This window comes from Poromitra crassiceps (assembly GCF_964638095.1).
Source record: "Poromitra crassiceps genome assembly, chromosome: 1".
Taxonomy (NCBI): Eukaryota; Metazoa; Chordata; class Actinopteri; order Beryciformes; family Melamphaidae; genus Poromitra; species Poromitra crassiceps.
Window position 1 is genome coordinate 77,781,042 of NC_139623.1, and position 26,825 is coordinate 77,807,866.

At 42.1% G+C, this 26,825-nt stretch overlaps 1 protein-coding gene across 1 annotated transcript in view; it reads left to right on the plus strand.

Moving 5' to 3' along the window:
- The first annotated feature begins 2,130 nt into the window (after window positions 1-2,130).
- The window catches only part of LOC310782073 (complement factor B-like), a 34,544-nt gene continuing 9,849 nt past the window's right edge, over window positions 2,131-26,825 (plus strand). The window contains exons 1-13 of the mRNA XM_083642740.1: window positions 2,131-2,259; window positions 3,745-3,954; window positions 4,053-4,238; window positions 4,374-4,565; window positions 5,651-5,737; window positions 8,247-8,386; window positions 9,888-10,035; window positions 10,234-10,368; window positions 13,728-13,820; window positions 14,399-14,536; window positions 23,912-24,054; window positions 24,587-24,707; window positions 24,999-25,140. Coding sequence (XP_083498866.1) covers window positions 2,202-2,259; window positions 3,745-3,954; window positions 4,053-4,238; window positions 4,374-4,565; window positions 5,651-5,737; window positions 8,247-8,386; window positions 9,888-10,035; window positions 10,234-10,368; window positions 13,728-13,820; window positions 14,399-14,536; window positions 23,912-24,054; window positions 24,587-24,707; window positions 24,999-25,140 — 1,793 coding nt within the window. The 5' untranslated portion in view covers window positions 2,131-2,201. The remainder of the gene's footprint in view (window positions 2,260-3,744; window positions 3,955-4,052; window positions 4,239-4,373; window positions 4,566-5,650; window positions 5,738-8,246; window positions 8,387-9,887; window positions 10,036-10,233; window positions 10,369-13,727; window positions 13,821-14,398; window positions 14,537-23,911; window positions 24,055-24,586; window positions 24,708-24,998; window positions 25,141-26,825) is intronic.

Genomic DNA, 26,825 nt, shown 5'->3' on the forward strand with positions numbered 1-26,825 from the left:
CAGAATCGATTACTCTACTATTTAGTATCTTCTTCTTCTTCTTCTTCTCTTCTTCTTTTTTAAGGTTTATTGGCGGTTGGCAAACAACGAATTGGTGCATTATCGCCACCAACTTGTCTTTTCCTTCTCCTTCCCCTTCTTCTATTTCACGGCGGTTGTGGCAATGGTATCACCCCCTAATGTCTAATGTTACGAATCTTTTAACGTGCGATCGGGCTGAATCTTTCAGGAAGTGTGTGACCTAACGGAGCTGGATTTTTTAATTAAGTAGCCTAATTAGGGCCGATTAATTGCCCTAATCACCTGATAATGATTGCCGGAATTACCAGGTCACTCGCGCAAAGATGACATCATCACCGATGACATCACTCACTGATGATACCATCATTGAGTGCTCGAGTGACATCAGTGTGATGTCATTGTCAATGTCGAGTGACATCAGTGATGTCACTCGACTGGTGACATCACTAATCTTGAATGAGGGTGGTGTCTGTGGCGGGGGAGAGGATGTTAGTACTATCGGTCACAAAGAGAGGACGCTCCAGAGTCTCTGTAAAATTTTCATAAAATCTATAGGATCACCAGAGGAAGAAAAGTGGTGGTCATCAGGGATATTGCCGAACTGGATAAATATCAGGGTTGCCAACCCCTGGGAGATCAACATCAATTGAAACTGTAATTGAACTTGAACTCGCAAAGAGCATGTAGTATGTGTGTGACTGACATGGACATCAAAGATGACAAGCACCGTCAATTGTCAACTATAGACCTCCCGGGCCAGGCAGAACCATCATGAGGGCCGGTTCTGGCCCCCAGGCCGCATAATGCCCAGCCAGGTCTGCTCGAGTCTACAGTGAGGGAACAGGAACACACACACAGGGAACATGCACTCAGTCACACACACACACACACACACAACCGAACACATGATCTCCCGTCTTCGAATGGCGGAGATAATAAATCATAAATAACATGAGCATAAAAGTCAATGAATGGTTTACTGATTAATTAAACAAATAACATTTATTTAAAAAAGAAATCCTCCATATTTCCAGCCAGTAAATTGTTTGTGGTTTAATATAAATCACTGCAACTGCAAATTCTCTGTTGATTTGAAGAAGCACTTTTATGGATCATTAAATCAACAGGTCAATAAGCAATTCTCAATGCTGATGCAGGTTTTGGGAAATGATGAAGCAAGCGTTTGCACTTTGCTGTGATTTCACAATATTTGAAATCTGTTGTTTCATCCGACATGTGACCGTGTGTGTACACATGACTGGAAACGAAACCAAAGTCCAAAACCGAGAGAACTGTCAAAATGATCCTCTGAACAGGTGACCAGGGAAATTATTGAGGTAGGCCTATTTTATTTATCCAGATGTCTTTGTCAAGGTCCAAATAAAAATAAATCCAGAAATGGGTCACTGTTTTGGGAGTATTTGGTTTGGTTTATTTGGCATTCAAAGCAATTACAATACATATATACATCAAACATTAAATAAATCATACAAAAAACAAACAAAACAAACAAAACCGATGAATGCCTGGATAGCCCATTAAGCTGGGAAAGTCCTGCTTATTTCCGATGGGGTCCAGTAAGAAGCAACAATTGTTTTACACATTGTGTACTCTACTCCACTGGTTCTCAAACTTTTCCCAAGGACGCCTAAACTGACACAAATTAGACCACGGACCCCCATTTGATAAGATTTTTGTTCCAGTGCCACGTATCTGATTGTTGCAATATATAGTTTTATTGTATGAAACCCATGGCCAAAACAATCTGTCATTGTGTTACTTATGGATGGAATTATAGTAAAAATAAACTATTCCCCTTTTTGCTGGGGACCCCCAGAACCACCCACCCACCCCTCCCCCCCCCAAGGACCCCTGGCGACTGGACCACACTTTCAGAACCACTGCTCTACTCTGCGTTAGTCAAACAATGAAGTGAAACGGAGTTATTTATTTTCACTATTACACAAGTGTAGAAGATTGCTCAAGTCTAATGCAATCAGGGAAATTGTCTATGCTGGAATGTTTTAGGTTCCTCATTGATTTCCTGTTATTTGTCACAAAGTTAATAAGTGACAGATGGTCTTCCTGTCTTTCTGAACATTACTGTTCTCTTTGGAATAAAGGGCCAACATTTGCAAGATCACCTCACTGTTAAGCTTTTCCTCAATTTAAGATTGAACATGGAGTTTTCTGTTCACTGGAGTTGCTTTGCTGTTCTTCTATGTCTCCTGTGTCTGGGTGAGCTCCTTTTCAATAACATTACAGATAAAGGACATTTAGAGATTGCTTTTATTTTTATATATATTTTTCTGTTGTCAAATTTTCCTAGTCTGGTTTTTGTAAAATATCAGAGTTTTTGTAAAATTATTAGATGTTATGTCAATGTATGATTGTACATTCTGATATAAGTTTGTGTAATTACTTTCTAGATAATAATAATAATAATAATGATGATGATGATGATGATGATGATGATGATGATAATAATGATAACAACAACAACAACAACAATAATAACAACAATAATAATAATAACAACAACAACAACAACAACAACAATTGTAATGGGACAATATATATAATGTAGCTTAAGAAAATTTGCAATATGAGACATGCCACTACAAAAGGATGAGATGACAGAGTTCAAACTAGATAATTTTACAGTAATTAGAAAAATCAGATGAAGGCGCAGTCAGAAATTGCAGGGGGGCGGGCTTGAATAAAAGTGGATGGGCCCCACAAATTATGTCTCATAAGTTGTTGCAGCAATTTGGGGGTTGATATCATTTGTTACACAGATTTGGTGCAAGATCTAACCATTTTTGACCACTCGAGAATTGATCAAAATGCTCAAAAATCCCTCATTACCACATTAAGACACCACAACCTTGAGCAACACCATAGAAAAATTCACGCTGTGCTTTGGTATCAAAAACTTGGCATCTGTAATTGCATTTTTCAGCGATTGAGTGGCAAGCACTTCTGTTATGGAAATTGCTCAGAAACCCCCTTATTGTCAATATACCTAGGAAAGCTATACATCCCCTGAATGCCCTAGGTTCCTAATTGTGGTTGTAAAGTTTCACGAGGGTGTGATTATCCTAGAGGTCACAATAGGTCATTTTATACAGTGAGGTGAAGTTTTGAAAAATGGTTTTACTACAATGAAATGGCTTATCAAACACATGAATACAATTAGGGGTCATTGAAGCCACAAGCATCTCAGGTTTCCAGTCATACCCAATTTATTCCAAGACTGTTTAGGGACCACCGTATGGAGAAATATTCAGAATACTGCATGCAAAAAACAGCATCCCCCCCCCTTTTTTTGTTGTTGCCAAAAAACAGTATGGTTTAGCATAAAGTGGGCATGTCTGTAAAGGAGAGACTCATGGGTAACCATAATAGAACCCATCCCCACCCCCCCCCCATTTTTTCTCATCCCATTTTTATCCCCCATTAGTGCCAAACAGGCCCAACCCTTGCTATGCCCCTGATTGACACCAGAATTTGTCAATCTTTTAAGAAAAAGTAAAAATGATTGACTTGCGAAAATACTCAAAAAAAGTACAACAGTACTTACTTGCACCGTTAATACTCACTGTAGATTTACAACTAATATCTTGAGTGTACATGCATATTATTTGCCTCGAGCAATGCAGCAACATAGCTGAAGAACTCCATACTCCACATACATAACAATAAACTGTATTTCTCTTTCAGGTAGCGGTGTTCGGTGCAACTGCACGGAGGACAATATGCAGATTGAAGGAGGTGGTCACTACACACTGACCAAGCAGCTGCAGATCGGCAGCACGTTGATCTACCACTGCCCTGAGGGTTTCTACCCGCACCCCCACTCGTCACGCCTGTGCCACCCCATTCGCAAATGGAGACCACCGCCAAGAAGATTTCCGCGTCAGACATGCAAGAGTAAGCAAGCACCAACCTGCCTGATAGGAGGATGACAATGTTGCCCCGTAGTGAACATCTAACCGGATAACTCAAACCCCTTTTATGTTGTTTTGCAGTGATCGAATGCCCTGACCCCAATGTGCTGCAGTATGGAAGTGTCTTCCCGCCTCAGGAAAGGTACTATGTAAGCAATGAGACCAGATTTGAATGCTATTCTGGATACACCCTGCGTGGCTCAACCGCACGCGTCTGCCAAGCAAACGGGAAGTGGACCGGTGCCACTCCCATATGTAGCCGTGACAGTAAGTCTTAATCAGCACTCTCTCTCGCTTTCTTTCTCTCTCCGTCTTCCTCTTTCAGGTCTGTGATATCTCCTCATTTTGTCAAATAATAAAACTAGCAAAATGACTGTTGTCTTTTCTCCTATTTGAACGCAGCCGGGGATCACTGCGCTGATCCTGGTATTCCAGCCGGAGCGATGAGGTCAGGGGACCTATTTGCAGGGGACATATTTGGCATTGGTGACACGGTGAAGTACAGCTGCAACAACAATCTGTTTTTGAGGGGGTCAAATGAGAGAGTGTGTCAAGAGAACGGCCAGTGGACTGGGACAGAGCCAGCATGCTACTGTAAGACAACACCTATGCCAGGGATACTCAACTTGCTTTGCCCGGGGGCCACTTAATACGTGAAATGATAGAAGGCCAGGGGCCAGTTAATAAACAATCGATATACATTTTTGGTAACCCTTCCTTTTACAGTCCAGTAATTACCAGGCATTTACCAGGAAACTACCAGGTAATTACCTGGTATTTAGAAGTATTTACCCTGTAATTACCTGGTAACTACCAGGTAGTTACCAGGTAGTCCCCGGGTAATTACAGGGTAATTACTAGATATTTTTCTGAATATTACCTGGTATTTACTTGGTGATTACCTGGTATTTACCTAGTAATTATATATTACAGATTGTAAACCTCCACTATCACCCATCATTTTGTCTAAATGTGACCGTGTTAGGGTGACAATAACTCAGATCTTTACAAGGTAATTACCAGGTATATACTCAACATTGGACAGGTATTTACCCAGTAACTACCAGGAATTTACCTGGTAATTAGAAGTATCTAGTGGGTAATTACCCGGTAATGACTAGTTATTTTCTTGTGTAGCGGATTGTAGGTTTTTGGGGTGTCAGCCGGAGTTTAGTCTGACAATGTTGTGCACACCGGATAGTTAGTTAGGTTAAGTACATACATAAGTGCCTGGGTAGCGAGCAGACGGCGGTATTTGACAATTTAGCAGCTAAATCATAGATTATTGAAAGATATTCCATATTCCAGACTGAAATGCTATAACAGAAGTGAAGTATTGGCCAGAATGACATGAACATTTGGACACTTATTCAGTGGGTATCTTGCATGTTGCATTCAGGTGCACTGTAAAAAAAAAATATATATATATATATATATATATATTTTTTTTTTTTTGCAATTCCATGGCGGGCCACACAGGGGGCGCCCGCGGGCCGCATGTGGCCCGCAGGCTGCCAGTTGAGTATCACTGACCTATGCTGATGACATTCTGTGTTCTTTAGAAAATGGCCTTTTTTCTGTATGGGCAGCAGTTCTCCAATAGTAGAATGTAGCATTTTCACATCTGTCATAAACCACATGATATTAAAGGTTTAGTATGCGGCTTTTGCTTGTTGCAGACAAACACACCTACGATACTCCTCTGGAAGTGTCCCAGGCCTTTGGCAGTGCAATCAAACACAGCCTCACCACCTTAAAGTCCACCGGTAAGTCTCTGGAACAGTTTTTCTTTTAATCTGTGACTAGTATTAATATTAATAGTGTAGTTTAAAAGTGAAAGACTTTTTTTTCAATTCGAAACTAATGAATGTTTATTTCATGATTAATTTTTCCCCCCAGTTAATTCTGGCTTAGTAGTTCAGCCCCTTTCAGACATGCAGCCCTTTTCAGACATGCCTTTCCCAGAAATGTCCTGGGACAGTTCCTGCATGGGGTCATCATGTATGAATGGGTACAGGGTTATATAACCAGGGAAATGATGTACCACCAATTTCCCACCACAAGAGACATACCATTCCAGGGAATATCCCTGCATGCGTGGCATGTCTGAATGTGACAGCAGTATCATTGCAGGGAAGTGCAACTTAAATGAGTCGATTTGAGAGACAATGGCAGTGCCAGTCTGGAACACAACTCTGAAAAGTGGTTAATACCTGCCCCCAAGCCAAAAAAAAAGGATGCGTGATAGACATATGAATTGACCAACCAGGGACCCCGTGGACGGTGCATTCGGAAGTTGCATCAGCTAAATCGACCCCGGTGAACTGCTACAACCACAACAAACACAAGTGTTGCACGTCCTTGAGAGCATCTATGCCATGGACCTGGCACACTTTCTGTAACACAGGCAGCCATTCAATTATTTTGCCCACTCATTCTTCCTGCAAGACAGCCTATCGCTACTTTTTGGTCGCTCCTTTCATCGTTTAGGTAAGGCTACGTTCACACAGCCATCCTTAGTGCTTGAATCTAATCTTTTTCCCCCTAAAGTGACTCAGATCAGTCTTTTTCATGACTGTGTGAACAGTACAAGTCACATTGAAAGTTACTTTTTTAAAGACGACCTGGGCTACTTTCAAATGTGGTAAAACATCAGATTTGAATCTGATGTTTTTGAAAGTGACTCCGGTGTGAACAGACATCTGGCCCATATCTGACTTAATGCTTCAATGTGACTTCTTCTTCTTCTGTTGAGTTTTATGCCAGTTGTCATCCTTAAATGGTGCATTACCGGCACCTACTGTATTGCTAAAACTATAGCGCAAATACAATATCAATAAAAAGTGTCCACCCAAAATGCACCCATTCACCCCAATATCCATACTGTGGCCCAGACCAGTCGTCTAGGCCGAAGCGAACGCTTCATTCAGCGTTTTCGTCAAGTCATCTCCCGAAATGTCTTCAATATCAAAAAAATTCCTGGCAACGTCCACCACTTCAAGTGACTTTTACATCATTCCAGAGTGACATTCGTCACTATTCTGCGCTGGCGGGAGGAGGGAGGGGGAGGACCAACACGCGGGCATTGAAATTAAACCGTGAACAACCATGGATGTATTAAAAGAACAACAGATGAAACAACATCGTCAGCTACAGACATGTTTACTGCTGTCTTCTTCCGGGTTTATGTAGAACAGCAGTGCGCTGCGTGTGACGTTATTGTTGTTCTTCTGCACATGCGGGTCACTTCATGTCCGTGATCTGTTCACACTGGAGTCGGATATGGGCCACTTTTAAAAAGTCTGTGTGAACAGCCACACAAATAAATCAGATGTGAGCAACAAGTCAGATTCAAGCACTAAGGATGGCTGTGTGAACGTAGCCTATGTCTCTTCACGGTGCTTCGCGGCGTTCCAGATTTCTCCTCCAGCATCTGGACGTTAAAGTGCCGGAAGTCTCTTGTGATTCAGAGACTTATGTGTGATTCAGACCCTCCGTCGCTGGAAGCTTGCTGACGTCGATGGTGGGTCTGACCACATGAGACTACCTCTCCACAGCTGCCCACCTCAGAGCCCCTCTCCCCTTCCATTGACTGTGCCTTGCCCTAGCTATCCGGGGTGGGCCTTTTTCACTGCAGCCATTTTGTGTCTAAAAGGCAGGATAAACACTGGTGCAACCAAAGCATTCATGAGGGCCCCCAGCACTGGAACACCTAAATGGATTGGAAGTTGGAAACCCTCATTTTGGTTGCACCTGTGTTTACCCTGCCTTTTAGACACAAAATGGCTGCTGTGAAAAAGGCTGTTTTTACAGATGCAGGGGGATGATGCATAAATGTCAGAGAGGGCAGTTGATTTTTTTAAGTGATATATCATATTTTACTCCACCCCACCTAAATATCGGACAGTCCCTAAGCACATTGCCTTGTCATGTTTCCCCATGTCTTGGTGGCAGTTAGACTGAAACCTGTCAGACTTGAAAAAGAGGTGAAATAAAGGTGTTCTTCATGCGAGGCTGAACCTGTCATCATCTCTTGTAAAGTATTGGTTGCATTGCAATTGCAATTCAAAAAGGAACCCCAATGTCCCAAATGAGCACTGCTGTTGGATAAGAGATCATTTAAATACTTTTAAATAATGCCACAATTAAATTGTAGGTGTATTTGTCTCGACAATGGCTGACCATTGATACACTTCAAAAAAGCTTTTGCATGATTCCAAAAAATTCCTTCATGTTTATGGCAAAATAATAATTTGGTTGTGGTGATTTTTTCAGAGGACATTCAAGATGGGAGAAAAATCAAGGTCACAAAAAATGGGATACTCAACATCTATATCGCCGTGGATATTTCTGAGAGCATCGAAGAGGACCAAATTGTAAAGGCGAAAGATGTTGTTAAAAAACTTATCACAAAGGTAAGAAATAGACAGGGCGCTGGCTGTATTCTAAAGCAGTGTCAATTCCCCGTACCTATATAGTAACTACACTGTAACTACAGTACAGGTGTGGTACCCTGTACTTACCCTGTAAGTACAGATTTAGTTCCCTGAACTTACATGGTAAATTCACTTCTTGTACCCCATACTTACCCTGTAATTACAGGTGTGGTACCCCCTACTTACCCTGTAAGTACAGATTTTGTACCCTGTACTTACAGGGTAAATTAACATCTTGTACCCCGTACTTACCCTGTAAGTACAGGTGTGGTACCCCATACTTACCCTGTAAGTACAGGTGTGGTACCCCATACTTACCCCGTAAGTACAGGTGTGGTACCCCATACTTACCCTGTAAGTACAGATGTGGTACCCCATACTTACCCTGTAAGTACAGATGTTATTACTCTGTACTTACAGGGTAATTTGCGGGCTGTATTCTAAAGGGTTACCGAGATGGCTGCAGATGGCCCTAACCCTAACCCTAACCCTTGTATACCTTGAGGGTGGAGCATGTTACCCCATAGCCTATTAAACAGAGACCGAAGAAGGACGTGACTTCGGCTCTCTATACATTTGCTGACTTGTTAAAAACATGTTAAAAAATAGTTGTAATTGTAACTAGCCTGGACATTTAGTCGATCTTCTGTATAGGGATGGATGACATGCGAGAGGCTGCACTGGGCTTGGCAGAGCAGCTCAAGCCAGTATTGCTTATGGGTCAGAAATGTCATTCAGTTATAATGAGCAACTTCAAATTAGTTTAATTTACTTAGAAGTCATTTATCCCAATACATGCGGACCAGCTGCAGAATAAGCTATTTTGACATGGCATGTTTGAACATGTAAGTAAACAATTTAATATAATCAAAAACGTTCAGCTCACAATCTACTTTATACTCATTTTGAGAAACATGATTTTCATCGGTCTACAGAAAAATCTGCTCATTTCACATGGCTGTCCTAATAGCTTCCTCACTGGCAGACAGTATACATGGTTGATTTTATTTAAGGCACTTTACCATGAGGTAGTCAAAGATGTTCTGGTCCTGGTTGCATTATGAAGTCTCAGTTCAGCTCACTGCTAGTGCCTCGGTTCGCTCTGCTTATTGGCGACCAGGGTTAAAACAGCCCATTAGAAGTACATTTCATTATGAATTACACAGGCATCATTTTAATAGAGGCTTCTTGGCATGAACCCCTTGACTTGATGCCAAAGCATATTACTACCCACTCTTTCTGCTGATAAATGGATCAAACACTTAACAAAATAACAACCATAAGCAGTTTTTACACATACAGATACCTTGCATTATTGAAATATTATATATGAAATATAATATGTAAGATTCTACAAAAGTTTCACAGCTTTTACAAATTGCATTATGCATCTACAAAGTTGTTCATGCTGTGTACAGTCTTACAGTAGAGATCTGCCTTGTGTTTGACTAACATATTATGACAATGTTTCACCTTACAGATTGCCACTTTTTCAGTCAGTCCGAATTATCAGATCATCTTTTTCTCCTCTGAAATATTTGAGATTGCCAACATAATTGACTTTTTTACAAGTAACACAACATCACTTCAGTCTATCGTGGCTAATTTGGATGCATTTAATATAGAAGGTAAGTCAAATTGATCAACAATATTATAGCCTACTGTTGTCTGTTCGTAACTATGTACTGTACATATTCAGTTTATCCAGCCTTATACTCTATGTGTGTGTGTGTGTGTGTGTGTGCGTGCGTGTGTGTGTGTGTGTGTGTGTGTGTGTGTGTGTGTGTGTGTGTGTGTGTGTGTGTGTGTGTGTGTTGCCCCCACAGAGAGAGATAATAATCCTGGGACAGATCTGCACCGTGCCTTCAAAATCTTCGAGGAGCGAATCGCTTTTATAAAGCAACGTGTTGGAGAACAGGCTTTTCAGGATCATCATCACGTTCTGATTTTTTTCACAGACGGTAATTTCAGTCTGTTCATATTTATTTTATTTTATTTGACCTTTATTTAACCAGGAAGGGGAACTCATTGAGATTAAAAATCTCTTTTACAAGAGAGTCCTGGCCAAGACAGGCAGCAGCACAGTGACATGGTTCCGACATATGACAACATATAACAAAATAAAACACTAGGAAGCACAGTTAACATCATTCATAGCATCTGCAGGCAGAATTGGACGTTTCAAAATCTATCAGGAGCGATTTAAAAGCATTTAGCGAGACCAGCTCTCTGAGAATCAGGCTGTTTTGTAGCTGGTTCCAGGAGGAAGGCGCAGCATACCTGAAAGCCTTTTTCCCAAGCTCGGTACGCACTCTAGGGACAGATAGTAACAGAAGCTCCTGTGTGCGTAGACGGTAACCTCCTGATTCTTTTCGATCAATGTATACCTGTAAATATGCTGGGAGCAGACCAAGGATAGCCTTGTAAATAAAGGTGTACCAGTGGTTGAGTCTGCGAGTGGACAAGGCAGACCAACCCACCTGAGCATACAAGGTACAATGGTGAGTGAGAGCTTTCAGATTAGTAATGAATCTCAGTGCACCGTGATAGACAGTGTCAAGCGAGTGGAGGCATTGAGAAGATGCGTGCATACAAAATGTCACCGTAATCCGTAATCCAATACAGACCATATAATAATCCTATCAAAAGAATGTGAAGTGTCTGTGTGTGAGTATGCCATTTTACCTACGTGACCTAAGGGAGCCGTATTTTTGAATTAGGCAATTAGGGCTGACTATTGCTAAATGGACAAAACTGGCTAAACTAGTGGCCAAAATGAGTGAACACAGGTTCAGCACCATGGAGAGCTCCATTCATTAGCTACTGATGGAAGACACCTGAGTGGAGGAGTACAGTCGAGCAGAGTTGTAACCAGCCACTGTGGACTATGAAAACCCTCTGCGGAGAGAGAGAGAGAGAGAGGAGAGGCCGCATGCCAGCTCTGTGAGAGAGGCCTCACTTATGGCCCATTTCCACCGCTGGTATCAACGCGGCCCCGCCCAGCTCGTCTCGCTTTTTTGTCTCATTCCACCGATCGAAAACGGGGACAGCCCGGGTTGTATTGGGGTCGAGTCGTGCTACTTTTAGGACCTGCCTCGTCGAGGTTCTATTCTGTGAACCCGGGTTCATACGGTGACGTGAAAACATTGTAGACGACTGATTGGCCAGGCAGAATCGTGTTTACTCTGTCTATCCTACTGACAGTCAATGCAATGCAGCATACCAGTTTAGTGGGGATTACCTTCTCTTCTGTTATGCTTTTCCATCAGTCTTTTGTGTTGCTGCCTTCGCCTCTGGTGAAATAAAATCGTGGCGGTGGTTTCAATTGTCCAAAAGTCCGCTGCTCATGAAGCGCTTGTAGTTGAGTGCTGCGTCGGCTCCGCTAGGCCGCAGGCGGGGCTCGGGTGAAGCCGCGGTCTTGCCTGGTGAGGCCGCCGGGGTACAGGCTTCACTCTAGCGCAACCCTCGTCCCTCGCGCAGCGCATGTGAGTTTTGACTAACAACAAAGTGATATCCATTCTCCTGGCCGATTGTCACATTTGCCCATGTACACTGTAGGTCATTTAGAGGCACCAGTATTTCATAAACAGTTTAAAAGTTCTGTGTATGGATTTAATTGTAACGTTATGTTATAGCCTACTTCGGAATATGGGCGGAGGGCAGATATGCGGTCGCTATGACGACCAGGTGTGGGCGGGGGCAGATGACCAGCGGTGGAAGCAAAACGTCCATAGAGTTGAAACAAGTAGAGCCGAGTGGTGACGGACTGTGCAGGGCTGTAAAATGTGGTGGAAATGAGCCATAAATGAACTGTCAGGGGTGTCAAACTAAGTTTTGTTCACAGGCTCACATGCGATCCAATTTGGTCTCAAGTGGGCCAGACAAAGAAAATCAATGCATGATAAGCTATATATGAATAACAACACCTCAAAATGTTCCAGTTTCTTTTAGTGTAAACAATTACAGGTACATTTTAAGAGCATGTTTTCACATAATGGTTATCGCAGCTACATGTACCATCATAGGCCTATCAAAATGATCGAATCTACTGTTTGTAACTGTGCATTACAATTGGCAGCAACTGTCCAATTCTCTATATTCAAGGGTAATGAAAAGAGTAGTTGACCATTTAGTGATGAATACAGAAAACATGAATAGGCGACTTAATTTAACTTGCTCCTGAAACCTGCCATAGCCTTCACACAAGTGCATAGAATTGGATTGAAGGACTTCTCAGTGCAATGTTCACACTTTGCAGTCATCCTGTGGGTTGGATTGGACCACCTAGTGGGCCGGTTCTGGCCCTCGGGCCGGGCCATATGTTTGGCACCCCTGCATCTAGTGTATTTAGTTCAACAATGAAGTGGCAAGTTTGTGAAATCACATGGACAGCTTTTTGATGCCCTCAAACATTTGCTACAACTATTCATCGTTTGATATGTGCAGCATGTCACTATAGCCGAACACTATTCACGCTACCATTCATTCCTTTGAGTTTGCATTCAAATAATGAATGGGTTGAATGGTTATTTGAATCAACCAAGTTATCTTCACTCTTTTGGAATTACACATGGTATATAAAGTATAATTAATATACTGTTCAAAGCTGACTAGCTGGGGAGCTATCAGCACGCACACTCACCAGATAAAAAAGTTGTAGGTGCAAGGCACAGGAGTTTCCAAAGAGTAGTAGAGAGAAGGAGCCAGCACTCAAAAATGTCCTTTGAAGGTTTTATTCCGTTTCACTCATTACAACGTACGCGTTTCAGCAAGAAGCCTTCGTCAGCGTTGTGGCTGATGAAGGCTTCTTGCTAATATACTGTACATAAAACATTTCAGGTATTTACTGTATATGTTTATCTTTTTTTTTATCTTCTTTTTTATTATTTTATTTGACAGGGACAATGGACAGTCACAAACTGTCCCAGACTTAGCTAGGAAGCTAAATTTCATCTGCAGTCCCTGGGTCCCTAGAAGATACAAGGACAATCACAATCTGCTCTTAATATGTTAGAGCAGTGATACTCAACTCTAGAGAGCCACATGCGGCTCCTTTATGGGTAGTTGTGGCTCTTTTAAGTCATACTTAAAATAAATAAACACATAAACATCTAAGAATAAATGAAGGGAGGAAAGGGACTTTTTTGGATTGTGGCTCTTGCAAAGATTTTTTTTTGTCAATATGTGGCTCTTGAGGAGGGAAAAGGTTGAGTACCACTGTGTTAGAGCAAAGGGTAAGACAGAGAAAGTGTGTCTGAATAAAGCTCTTGTTTCCCATCAGTGTAATGGTTATTAATGCATTGGTTTCTTTTGGCTGCAGGTCGTTATAATATGGGCGGTTCACCCCTACCCACTGTGGAAAGAATAAAGAACCAAGTATATATGAACCAGCAGACGAGAGATGAATATCTTGGTGAGGTTTACCCGCTTTATTATCAGATGCATAACTGTATGTGGCTGTACATTTAGTGGTGGTTTTTGTTGTCGTTGAAATTAAAATTGACATTCAGCAATGTTTTTGTGTTAAAATAAGTGTTAAATGGCGGCTCGATATTCTGACAGCAATCACTCATAGAGACTCAAGGATGGCGGCGTTGGATTCGGGGTCAAAACATACATATAGTCCTCTTTAGGCATCGCAATCTGAGTTTCTGCTTCCCAGAAAATGTCAACTTTTCTCTGATTGGATAGTTTGAGGTCGGCGCCAATTTTGATCAAATTTTCTGGGAAACAGAAGGTTTCTATTTCAGTGATTGCTGTCAGAATATCGAGCCATTTAACACTTATTTTAACACAAAAACATCGCTGAATGTACCTATAATGCAACTATTCTGCCTTGATGCTCACCCAGATTCTTCCCTACTCCTGACACTTCACTGTATATTATCCTCTGACAATATGGGATCTTGCTAAGAAAATTTTGAGCAGAAGAATTCAATAAGGTGTAATATGTGCAATAGGGGCTATGTCTCATCAGTCCTTCTCTTACAGACATTTACATTTTTGGCATCGGGATTGAAGTCGATAACGACGACCTGCAACCCCTTGCAACAATGAGGACTGGCGAGCAGCATTACTTCAAACCAAAGGATCTCGATAATTTGCAGAAGACCTTTGATGAGATGATTGGTAAGTGGTCTGTGAAAGTGGAAGAATTTAGAATTTGAGTTTTGAAGTAACACAGTTTGCTTCCTGTGTCTTTTCACACTTGTGTGATTTGAGATCAGTCAGCGGGCTCTATTCTCCCCCTGGCCTTAAATCTGCGTTTATGGCTTGGTGCACTGCTGTTAGTGGGCGTGGTCACACTCATTCCCTCATTTTTGGCTGTGGGGCGGCTGTAGCTCAGGAGGTAAAGCGGGTTGTCCACTAATCGCTTTGGATCAAAGAGGTCGGTGGTTCGATTCCCGCCTCCTCCAGTCTGCATGTCGAAGTGTCCTTGGGCAAGATACTGAACCCCAAATTGCTCCCGATGGTGTGTAGGCACCCTGCGTGGCAGCCTGCCGCCATCGGTGTATGAATGGGTGAATGTAGACTATCTACTGATTGTAAAGCGCTTTGGATAAAAGCGCTATATAAATGCAGGCCATCCCATTTACCATTTACCATTTTTCCTTGACACTAAACGCCAGAATGCGCGGCGCTAACCATTTAACCACGCCTTTTTAAGCGTAGAATGATTCACAAGTGTTGGATTGGTGATCTCCAGTAAACCAATCACATTATTCCCTTCCAAGCTCCGATCCGCAGAGCGACTCCAGTCTGGTCAGAAAAGCCCTACAAGCAAAAATCATGTAAGTCAGGAGGAGGGGATGAGAAGATGACTGGCAAAGATGTGAAAGAGAGAGTGAGAGAGAGGGGGAGAGAGAGTGAGAGAGAGAGAGAGAGAGAGGGAGAGAGGGAGTGAGAGAGTGCAAGTGAGTGAGAGAGAGAGAGAGAGAGAGAGAGAGAGAGAGGGAGAAGTCTGTATTCGACGAGCATGCAGACACAACTGAGAGTTGCTTTGGAAAGGAGCTGCATGCATGCATCGTCAATACACGTTCGCTAATAAAAACAGTTTGTTTTGCTGGATTGTCAAACTGTCAATAGTGTCTGGCAACATGGAAATAACTATATATATTTAGCTGATTGATGGATAGTTTCCCATTCAGTCCCTCTGTTTTGGCCACTTCTTCCTTTCACTTTTGGGACATGGAAGAACTGTCTCCAGCACAGCGCTGTTGATGAGACGAGAAAGGGGGAATCCTGGTCCCTCTGTCTGCTCCTTTCTTTCTCCTCGCCCCGGAGAATAATATTCAGGTATAGAGTCGTTTCTCCATGTCAGCAGGCGAGGAGAAAGAAAGGAGCAGACAGAGGGGCAAGACAGCGAAGCTCGCGCTGTGTCTGTGTCACCACGGAGGTGCATCCCCGACGCATTGAATAAGGCCTGCTTTTGAAAAGCGTTAACCGCAAAATTAACGCCCGTTGGGAAGATTGCTTTAGGCTGGTATTTAAGGCCGAAACGCCCATTCTGGCCTATTCTGGCACTGCGCATTTTGCCCATATTAGTGGGCATGGACCGGCGCAGTGCCTATTCTCGTGTCGGCGCTACACGCGGCCTTAAGCATTATAACCACGCCTTTTAAGCGTAGAATTATTCACACCGTGCTCATTGGAGAAGTGCAGTAAACGAATCACAATGTCCCTTTCATGTTCCATTCCACGGAGCGATCCAATCAGGTCAGAAAAGCCCGACCAAAGCGCTCTGAGCTCCCCCCCCCCCCTGCTCTTTCATCCCCGTCTGTCTCCATATATATTATTCCACATTATTATGCTTCTCAAACCAATCTCACTGCAGTTTAAATACAGCAAGCATGTAAATACACTACACTATAGCAAGATTGATTGATTGATATCTTTATTGATTCAATAAATGCAGAATTGTGCAAGACAATACAACAAAATAATATTGATCAAAAGGAGTAAAACACAATAAAGCCAGAGGGCTTGTTTCCATTGTGGTCCTTTGTATGGGACAAGTGGAGTGAGTGTATGTGTGCATGTGTGAGCACGTGTGTGCACGGGCAACATAAACAACAAATACATTAAACAACACTACTCAACATCAATCATTCCTTTGATTCAAGAATGATTGACCTTGGAGCCATACACTCAATGACTGATCAGTCATTGAATGAATGGTTATTAAACAACAACAAAAATGCACCAATCAATAAATAAAAAGAGAGACCAGCTCATATAATAAACCAAAGACCTACCAGGGGTTCAAATGCTGCAAGCATACAGGAGACAGAGGAAAATAAAAGGTTAGGAACGCATTTGGGAACCAACCAGCCATTTTTTCAAGGCGAGCTTAAATGGCATGGTGCAGGTTGGAGACCACATTGCATTAATATGTGGAAGGGGTATATAGCAATGGGATTTGGGGGAAAAACACTTTTTTTCAATCACACATAGCTGCGTTTAGACTCGTTTTTGTAATCAGCAGGGGGCACTGGTCCATTTCATGGAACTACCTTTTGTGATGTCACAGGGATGGAAAATAGTTTAGGTGACAGTCACATTTTTCAGCCAATCATGAGCCCAAAATGTCAATTCAGATTTATTTTTAACCTGCACCATGCTCTTTAAAGGAAAACCTGGAATTAAGGGTCTTTATACTCTCAGGGAGTTTGTTCCATAAAATAGCTGCTGAATAAGAAAAGGTACATTTACCCATTAACTCATTGAGTGCCAATGACGTCGATCGACGTCAAAGTAAATAGTGACGTAGAGTGCCAATGACGTCGATCAACGTCAAATGAGTTTTTTGACGGTGGGACGTGGATCAAAGCCTCCTGCATCTCCTGTACAAATATTGTAGCTATTGAAGGTGTATAACCTATTTTACGGACTCATTAGGTGGCGACAGTGCTCTCCAGATTAGAGAAAGATCAGGAAAACAGCAGGAAAAAGCCCTGTGATGAAAGAGAAACCGCTCATGCTGCAGCCAGAGCCATATAGATTGCTCTGGCTGCAGCTGACGTTGGCTGCGAACAGCAGTCAATCCGCTCCCACAACTGAGCCCCTCTGCCTCTGTCTGTCTGTCTGCATAGTTTCTCCACACGATTAGCCGCCAGAAAAGCAGCACCCGACACTGAAAAGCCAAACCATTCTCAGCAGTCCGGTTTGGCTTTTCCGTGTCGCGCTGGGAGCCGGCGCACAAAAACGGAGCACTCCGAAAATAGACGCTGGGTGCGTGAGGCTGTGTGTTAGTGTGGGGAGGAGTTTGCAGCTGAGGGGGGGTAGAGGGGGGTGGGGCACGCAGGCCACCACACAACTACACCACGTCACTACATCAGAAAATATTAGCTAGAGTCAGTGAATGTGCTTGAAATGCTTCATTTCACAAAAGGCTGAATATCTCAGCTTCTAATTTGAAACGCCTGAAAACGCTGAAACCACATATCTTCTCCGGCTCATAACTAAAGAACGGAAAATGGTATCAATAAACTTTTCTTTGCTGATGATACAATAGAGTCTCCTTGTTCTTTCTGCGTGTTCAGTGTTTACATAGTAATATCACACAATATTCTGTGGGCCTCGAGAAATCACTGAAAACGCTCTGAAACTCTGGCACTGGGAGCGTCCGTTCTCCAAAAGTGGCTGGCACTCAATGAGTTAAAGATTAAAATTTGGGGGGAACAAATGTTGGAAGTGCTTCCTCTTGTGGAGTAACCATGTACATCACTGACTTTACAGAAGTAGTCGGTGAGGTAGCGAGGAGCCTCCCGTTTAAAAATCCTGAAAACCATGCACAGTTTGATCTGAGAAACCCTCTCTTGCACTCTGAGCCACCTAAGGAAGGAAGTGAGAGGGGAGGAGATGGATTCTGGGATGCAGTTTCAGGATAACCCGTATTAGTTTATTTTGAGATGTCTGTAGCCTGTTTTTGAGTTTCATGGTGATTGCCGTGAACCAGGAGGAGCAAGCATAGTCAAAATGACATTGAATCAGAGCATTTGCCAAGGTTACAAGGGCGCTATTATCTATGATGGATGAAATTCTGGCTAAGAATTTGGATTTTTGATTTACTTTGGAAATTACTTTTAAGGCCATGCTCTCTCCAGAGAGTTTGTTATCTAAAATGCAGATCAAAGTGAAAAGAATGTTCTAAACGTATCGGCTAGAAAAATATAGCCTATCCCTGGATGTCATGATGAGATTAGATTGGTGAAAGTTTAGGCAGAATGATATCGTTTTCTCTCACTAGCTTTTCTTCTCCCCCACTGCACAGGTGGGATGATGCAACAGCCTCTGAATGACAGGGGCTCAAAACTACTGTATAACAACTTTTTTTCATCTGTCATTGTGCCTATCTGACGCGCGAGAGAGAGGGAGTGAGAGAGAGAGAGAGAGAGAGAGAGAGAGAGAGAGAGTGAGATGGCAGAGGAGAGCTGCGCGTAATTACGCACAAATCCCCGGCGCACTGAATAAGGCCTGGTTTTGAAAAGCCCTAAACACTAAATTAACGCCAGGGGGGAAGATAGCGTTAGGCCGGTATTTAAGGCCGAAACGCCCATTCTTTACTTTACTTTACTTTACTTTATTGGTTTATTGTGACGGGACAATGCACATTAATGGACATGTTCAGAAATATAGAAGCCTCCATATACGAAAACATGTAAATATGCCGGAGTTAGCTAGTGCTAGTTTACATCCGTAGTCCAATTACATTCATTCAACGCACAAACTGATATATATGTAACGTGTCATCGCAAGAGATACCACAACATTACAGACATCAAATTACAGCAAAACACAGACAGGCTGTACATGCAGCATGTCAGTGCTAAGAAAATACTACACCTTACATTCATCAGGTTACATGATAACAATACATAAATACAATACGAAAGGCTACTCTACTCTCTCTTAAGTGCTACACTTAAGTGGTGAAGTGCCTAGTGCAGGAGGAAGAGAAGAAGATTTGGAAGGTAGCTATTCTGGCCTATTCTGGCACTGCGCCACGCCTCTTTGGCGTAAAGCGCATTTCGGGGTCTAAAAACATGATGCTATCTTCCCGAGGCAGGCACAAAGCATGTTTTTTTGCATTTAACACCGGTTTAGCGCCTAAGGCTAGTGGGAAGATAGAGCCCTAGCTGTCTGTTCATCTAATGCAAATGAAAATGAACCCCTAAATATAAGCTAAGACATTTTGGTGTCAGTGCTCATCCAGCATCCATCTCCACTTTGCAACTTAGCAGACAGGAGGGGTAGAGGCAATGAGATCATAATTGCAGAAGAGGGCATGGTCTCTTATTTCTTTGAGTACTAAAGAGCAGGTATAATCGTCACTCTTAATCGTATGCCGTCTCTATAGAATAAATAGCCTGACACCATCGATGTGGCGGGGTATAATCATGTGGGACAGTAAAGTAGTATAGTGAAAGAGGAGAGCCGGCACTCACGGTAGGCTAATTTGAAAAAAAAAGCCTTTTATTGGGCAGTGAAAAATCGGACGTTTCGGCGTAAAGCCTTTGTCAACAGTAAAGTAGTATCCCACTGAGAGTCAATGCAGCAGGAAGATGCAATATGTAACCTTTAATGAAGGCATCATTAAAAAAATCCTATGCACTCTGTGCACTGCCTGGTGGCACCTAGGTCCATTCGGACTTAACACATTGACTGCCAGCCGTTTTTTTTTTGCTGTAGGTAGCTTTTGCCAAGCCGTTTTTTTGAGGATTCTGGCTCATTTTACAAGAGCCGAGGATTCTTTTCTGCTTGGAGTTTGTCAACACAAAGTTCACAAAAGTACTAATAGAATGTGTGCTTTCTCTGTCTAAAAGAGTTAGTTTGTAGAGTTAGTAGTTATGTAGATATTAGCCGTTGAGTACAGCATGGTTTTAGCGTGTGAGACAGGAAGCTGAGATAATCGCAGTTTTGTGAAATTCAATCAAACACGCAGAACAGTCACTTTAACCATTTATTTTTGGCATCAGTGAGAGATCAGACATCCAAACAATATAGTTCCGAACGCCCTCTCCTTCAACTCCTCCCTCCGTGGGCGTGTCTAGTGGCTTTCAGCCTGCGTTTGTCACAAGTGAGTGCTCTGCTGCTGGGAGCCTGGCAGGGAGTTTGAGCAGCCTGCCTCCCTGGCAGCGAGTGTGGATACTGTAGGTCTCACTCGTCTCTTGGGTTTGAGAGCCCCGATGAAGCCCCGTGCGACTCTAGGCTTTATGCTGCCCACCATGGACAGTAGCCACACAGTCCATTTCAGGAAACCCCCACCGCAGCAGCGCGAAACCGTCCCCGCCTACAGTATGAGAATGAGGCTCGTTCGTTTTTGACTGTAAAATCGCCAAGCCATTTCCTTGATTTCCTTCCTTGGAGGAAGCAGCCGCGGGAGGCGGCTGCTTTTGGTTGACTTTATATCTGTCGGGAGAGGACCGTCGCCACCTAGCTGGTCGGTAAAATAGATTATACACATTCAATACTTCCAATATCTCCATAGGAGACGCGGGGGGCATTGATCCACGTAGCACCGTCAAAAAAATATATATATATTTTTTGACGACTCAACTCGTCGGTGGCAGTGAACAGCTGGATTGTGTTTGACGACTCAACTCGTTGTTGGCAATTAACGTGTTAACACATTCACTGCCAGCCGTTTTTTTTTTTTACTGTAGGTAGGTTCTGCCAGAGGGTTTTTTTGAGGATTCTGGCTCATCTTTCAAGACCCGAGGATTCTTTTCTGCTAAGATTTTGTGAACACACAATATCTCAAAATAACTAATAGAATGTGTGCTTTCTCTGTCTAAAAGAGTTAGTTTGTAGAGTTAGTAGTTATGTAAGCATTAGCAGTTGAATACAGCATGGTTTCAGCGTCAGAAAAATTATTCTGAGATAAACGGCTTTTTGTGAAATTCGATAGAACAGTCACTTTAACCATTCATTTTTGGCATCAGTAAGACGTCAGACATCTAAACAATAGTTTTGAACAGTCATTTCCTCCATAACAGCAGGAAACCCCCCTCTGCTTCCAACTCCTCCCTCTGTGTGTGTCTTTGGCTGCAGCGGCCGTGTCACAAGCTCGTTTCTGTTGCTCCTAACCTCGCGTCACCAGGCTCACTGCTGCTGCTGCTGTGCCTGTCTGCGCGGCCGCTCTTTGAGGAAGTCTGGATGGACTCGCTCGTTTCTTGGAGTTTTGGTTGAGAGTTTTGATGAAGCTTTTGCGATTCTGGTCATATTTATGCTGCGTGTTTCAAAGTGTGTTCCACCCGTAATCTATTATGCAAATTTGCAATCCCGCACCGCCAGCAATCAGCGCGAAAACGAAAGCGTTTTCGCCAATCCATTTTCATGAGAATGGCTTCGAGGAAGCTGCTTTTTGCTTGCCTTCCTCTAGTCAGGAGAGCACTGTCGCCACTTAGTGGGTCGGTGGAATGGGTTGTACACGTTCGGTGGCTCTAATATTTTTATAAAAGATGTGGGGGGCGTTGATCCACGCCCGACCGTCAAATTTTTTTTTTTTTTTTTTAAGACGAGATATCTCGTCTTTGGCAGTCAACGGTTGGATTCTGTAAGACGAGATATCTCGTCATTGGCAGTGAACGTGTTAACAATGTTAAAAATTTCACTTAGCAGATGCTTTTATCCAAAGCAACGTATACAACACAAGCAATGATCTAGTCAGAAGACAACAACATGAGTAAGTGCCATGAGGCCAAGTTTAATATCGTAAAAGAGATGCTACAGCAGACTCTATCCTAGACTGAGCAGATGCCCTCCTCTCTCACCACAAGAAGAGGGTCGTCTTACCACGGAGTCATTACGCCATGCTATTTGTGAATGAAGCTTGCTTGTCAAATTTTACCAACTGGTCTCTCATGATTGAAATGGATAGATAGATACTTTCAATCAATCAATCAGCTTTATTATCAGACTCAAAATCCATAAAAACATACATTATAAACACACAAACGCAACAAAAACATCCCTAAAAATGAAAGTGAAAACCATTGCTATTAGCTATAATAAGCAATTATACCAATGTTTCCACATTATGACATCACTGAAACTAGGATTTGAGAGCAGCATGATAATGACATTCTGAGAATCATTCAATCGGCAAGAACTTGTACATCAGATTTCTCAAGAGCGCCTGGAAAGTGTTGACTCTTGCCTGGCAAAACAAGTAACTCACACTACTTTTGTTCAGCAAAATCCGCATACAGTCGGTCACTTTATTCATCCCCTTGGGGAAATTCAGGTGTCCAGTAGCTCACATAGTCTGATTAACATATAACTACAATAAAAGAGGCAATAAAGTATTCCCATGGATGGATTAAAAAAACAGTTACTTAAAAAGAGTTAGGCTACTTAAGTAACCTATTCATGTTTTCTGTATTCTTCACAGTAAACTATTTTCAATACCCTTGACTATAGAGAATTGCACAGTGCCGTCAATTGTAATGCACAGTACAGACAGTAGATTTGACAATTTGTTTGATAGGCCTATGGTAGCTGAGATAACCCTATGTGAAAATAATGTGTTCTTAAAATGTACCTGTAATTCTTAGTTTACACTAAAATAAACTGGAAGATTTGGAGGTGTTGTTATATATAAGTTAATATGCTTTTATTTTCTTTGTCTGGCCCACTGGCCCGCCAAATGTGTCCCGTGAACTACGTAAAATGAGTTTGACACCCCGCTTCATTGTTGTATTACTAATACAAATATATTTTATAAATGTTTCTGCTCCCTTCATTTATTTATTTATTTATTTATTTATTTATTTATTTATTTATTTGTTTATTTATTTGTCACAAACTGCCAGTTGTACAGGGGGTGGTGGGGTGGTAAAGCACAGGTTGAGCTGTAATACTGCTATTACCATTGTGAACCATCTTATAGAGAGGCAAAGTGGAACGTCACTTCCTGCTTCAGCACTGTACCAGAGATTTTCATCCGCCATTTATTTTCCCATAGACATTTCGTAAAATGCTTATAAAATTGTTGTACTTCGTCGAACCAAACGGTTCAGCTAACGCTATAATCGTGAGAGACCATAGAACATTTCACTGGGACCAAAACTAAAAAAAACAACATAGAAAAAATATTTTCTTTAAACCCGCATTTTTCTTTACATTTTGGTCCCAGTGAAATGTTATGTGATCTCTCCTGTTTCTAAATATATCCGTACCATTTGGTTTGAACCAGTAAAACTATTTTCATTTTCCCATACACATTTTACAAAATGTGTATGGGAAAATAAATGGCGGATGAAAATCTCTGGTACACTGCTGAAGCAGGAAGTAGGGGGTCACTTTGCCTCTCTATTCTGTCTAAGACTTTGCACAGCATTTGTTTTAAAACCCAAAAAGAATTGGAAAAGCAAAGAGCATCAGTTTCAGCTCCCACTCCCTGTTTTGTCATTCTTTGGTGGCTGCACGCAAATTGATTTGTTTTCATGAAGAGAGATTAAATTGTGTTATTTTTGGTTGTGTACTGTTTTTTTCATACAGATCAAGAAGACGTAAAGGATCTCTGTGGTCTTCACATATACGACTTGGGTGACAACCCTAACCCTAACCCTAACCCTAACCCTAAAGACATTAAAACATTGAAGAAAATGTATCCATGGCTGGTTAAGATTACCACCAAGACGGTGATTATTATTTTATAACGTTTTCTCGTCTCCATTGTTCACATATGAAATTGGTTTGCAAGTTGGAATATGGGAATTACAAAATATCGTTTCCATACATCGACAGTTCAGTTTACCATTATACTAGATTGTGATATATGACAGACTGTTTAGTTATAGGCATTACAATTGTTCATGTTAAAATTATTATTTTGCTTTGGACATTGGTCATTTGGACATTTGATGACATCACAGGTTTGAATCTGTTTTGTGATTTCTGTTGATGTTGACACATGTTGTCCCCTCCCACTGACGGACTTCACTTTGTTGAATATTCAAACAGATTTGATTTGACCAATAAGAATCAGGACTTCAGATGTAGGATTTTGATGTCATGTCAGGTTGCTCTTGCTGTAGCAGTTGTACAGTGGTGCCAGACGTTATGCTTTGTATTCATGGAAACAACAAATTGCTTGGTTCTTCTGTGTAAAAAAAGTAACATGTTTATGAAAATAATTATTTAAAGTGGAAAATAATTTTAACTTCATTTTAGACTCGGAAATGCCTTGGCTCCCTGGTGACCCCCAAGTTTGTCTTGACTGCTGCTCACTGCTTTGAATTTGAAGATAAGCCTTCTGACATCCAGGTCGACATCGATGATAACAATGCTCCAGGTAACACACAAAATGTTTATTTAATCTCCTAACCACTGGCCTGATTTAATTCAACTTTGCAAGATTACACATCTGGTTATCGATTGGCCCAAGGGCTGTTTGTATTATTTGTGGGGGTCGTTGCACTTGTTTCAACATGTGAGTGAATCTGGGGGCCTTATAACATATTATCAGGAAGTAAATGCTGTTTGGGAGCCAATGATATTCTGTGGAGTAACCATTTACAAACAATTCATGAATGCTGCAACTAAAATTTTTGATTTTGTTGCTCTCAACCGTGTCCCCTCACAGCTATTAAACAAGTCAAAGAATTAAAATTACATCCGCTCTACAATATTACTGCTAAAAAGAATGAGGGAGTGGCCGAATTCTATGACTATGATGTGGCTCTTCTGCAACTGCAGGATGATGTTAACATCTCCCCTGATGTCAGGTAAGCACACAGGTTGTAACATGATTGTAGTTACCAGCTGCGACAGATGGTATTGTTTTCACCTTGTGAGTCTGTGTGCGTGTGTGTGTGCTTCAACAAGAGCAGACATATTTTAGCTTGCTCTAAAATCAAAAATATACAATGTACAATTAAAAATACAATACAGTAGGCTACATAACTTTTTCAACACATATCCTATCCACCAGTCCAAACCCCCCCCCCCCCCCCTCCCCCCGCAGTCCAGTTATTCACAGGCAGCTGTGTCAATAAATTATAGATCCTATAGCCTAGATCTATAATTCTTGTATTGTATCTTATATTGATTTGGTACTTATGGTAAGCTATATCTTGTATTGCATCTTGTAATTCCTATATATTATATTATTATTCTATATTATAACCTACATCCATCTACAGTGGAATCCGCTTATATGATTATACTATAATGATCTCTATATAGATTCTATATAGCAGAGGTGTGGACTCAAGTCACATTCACAAATCTAATGACTTATAGACTCGACTTGACAAAATCAACAAAGACTTGAACACCAATGACTCTTGACTTCACTTGGACTTGAGCCTTTTGACTTGAAAAGACCTGATACCTTCCGCGAAAATAAAATAATAAAAAAGATAGTCTCTTTATGTTGTGCATAGGATAACTGTTCGTGGAACTCAAGATCAAAGTGACACTTTGATTTTACACAGCGTAACAACACGCAGTTGTTAGATCGCAGGGTAACGTTAAAAAAAATAGCCTCATTGGCAGAGTGACAGAATGCACACTCAACGTGCAATTATTATGAGCCGTTTCCACGTGCATCGATGAAAACAATACATCACCATGGAGTTGTGTGCGCAACCCTCTCCATTCCTCCCACCTAGCTGGCACCCAGAGCGTCTCAGTCATCTCCTCATAATCGTGCTTTCTGTTGTTGTTTTTACCTCCACGAAAATTGCGCTTATGGTGCCCAGCTGCATTCACTTTATGCCGTTGAGTGACTTTTTACACGCCGGCAAAACGCTTCTCTATGGGAGGTACGGTGGTGCAGTGGTAAGCACTATCGCCTCACAGCTCGAAGGTCGTGGGTTCGATTCCCACCTGGGACGATGTGAACGCTGAAGGAATGCGTGCCCATCCGCATGTCCTCGAGTGCCCACCGCCCGGGTGGGGTCATCAAAAGGGCCTTTCTGTGTGGAGTTTGCATGTTCTCCCCGTGCCTCCCGGGGGTTTCCTTCATATAGGAACCCCCTTCACAAAAACATGCAATATCCTGGTTGCTAGTGTGGTTCCTCCTCTGGTCGTTAAGGGCGCCTGTTCAGAGGGAGGGGAACTGATTGGAATAGCGTGAACCTCCCACGTGCTATGTCCTACCGGTGAAGCTTCCTCTGGCAGGTGAGAAGAAGCGGCTGGCTGACTGCCCATGTCTCAGAGGAAGCATGGAGCCGGTCTCGGCTCTCCCCAGATCGGCAGAGGATGGAGTAGCAACCAGGATTGAGAAATCAAGTGAGCACTAATGGGGGATAAAATGGGATAAAAAAATCGGGGGGAAATTATATAAAAAAAAAAAAAAACGCTTCTCTATACTCTTTGGGATTTTCTCTGCCCCAACACTCCTGACTCCCATCTCCACTGGAGACATTTGCGCTTCCTTTCCCCTGTCATTACGTTGCCACTACTA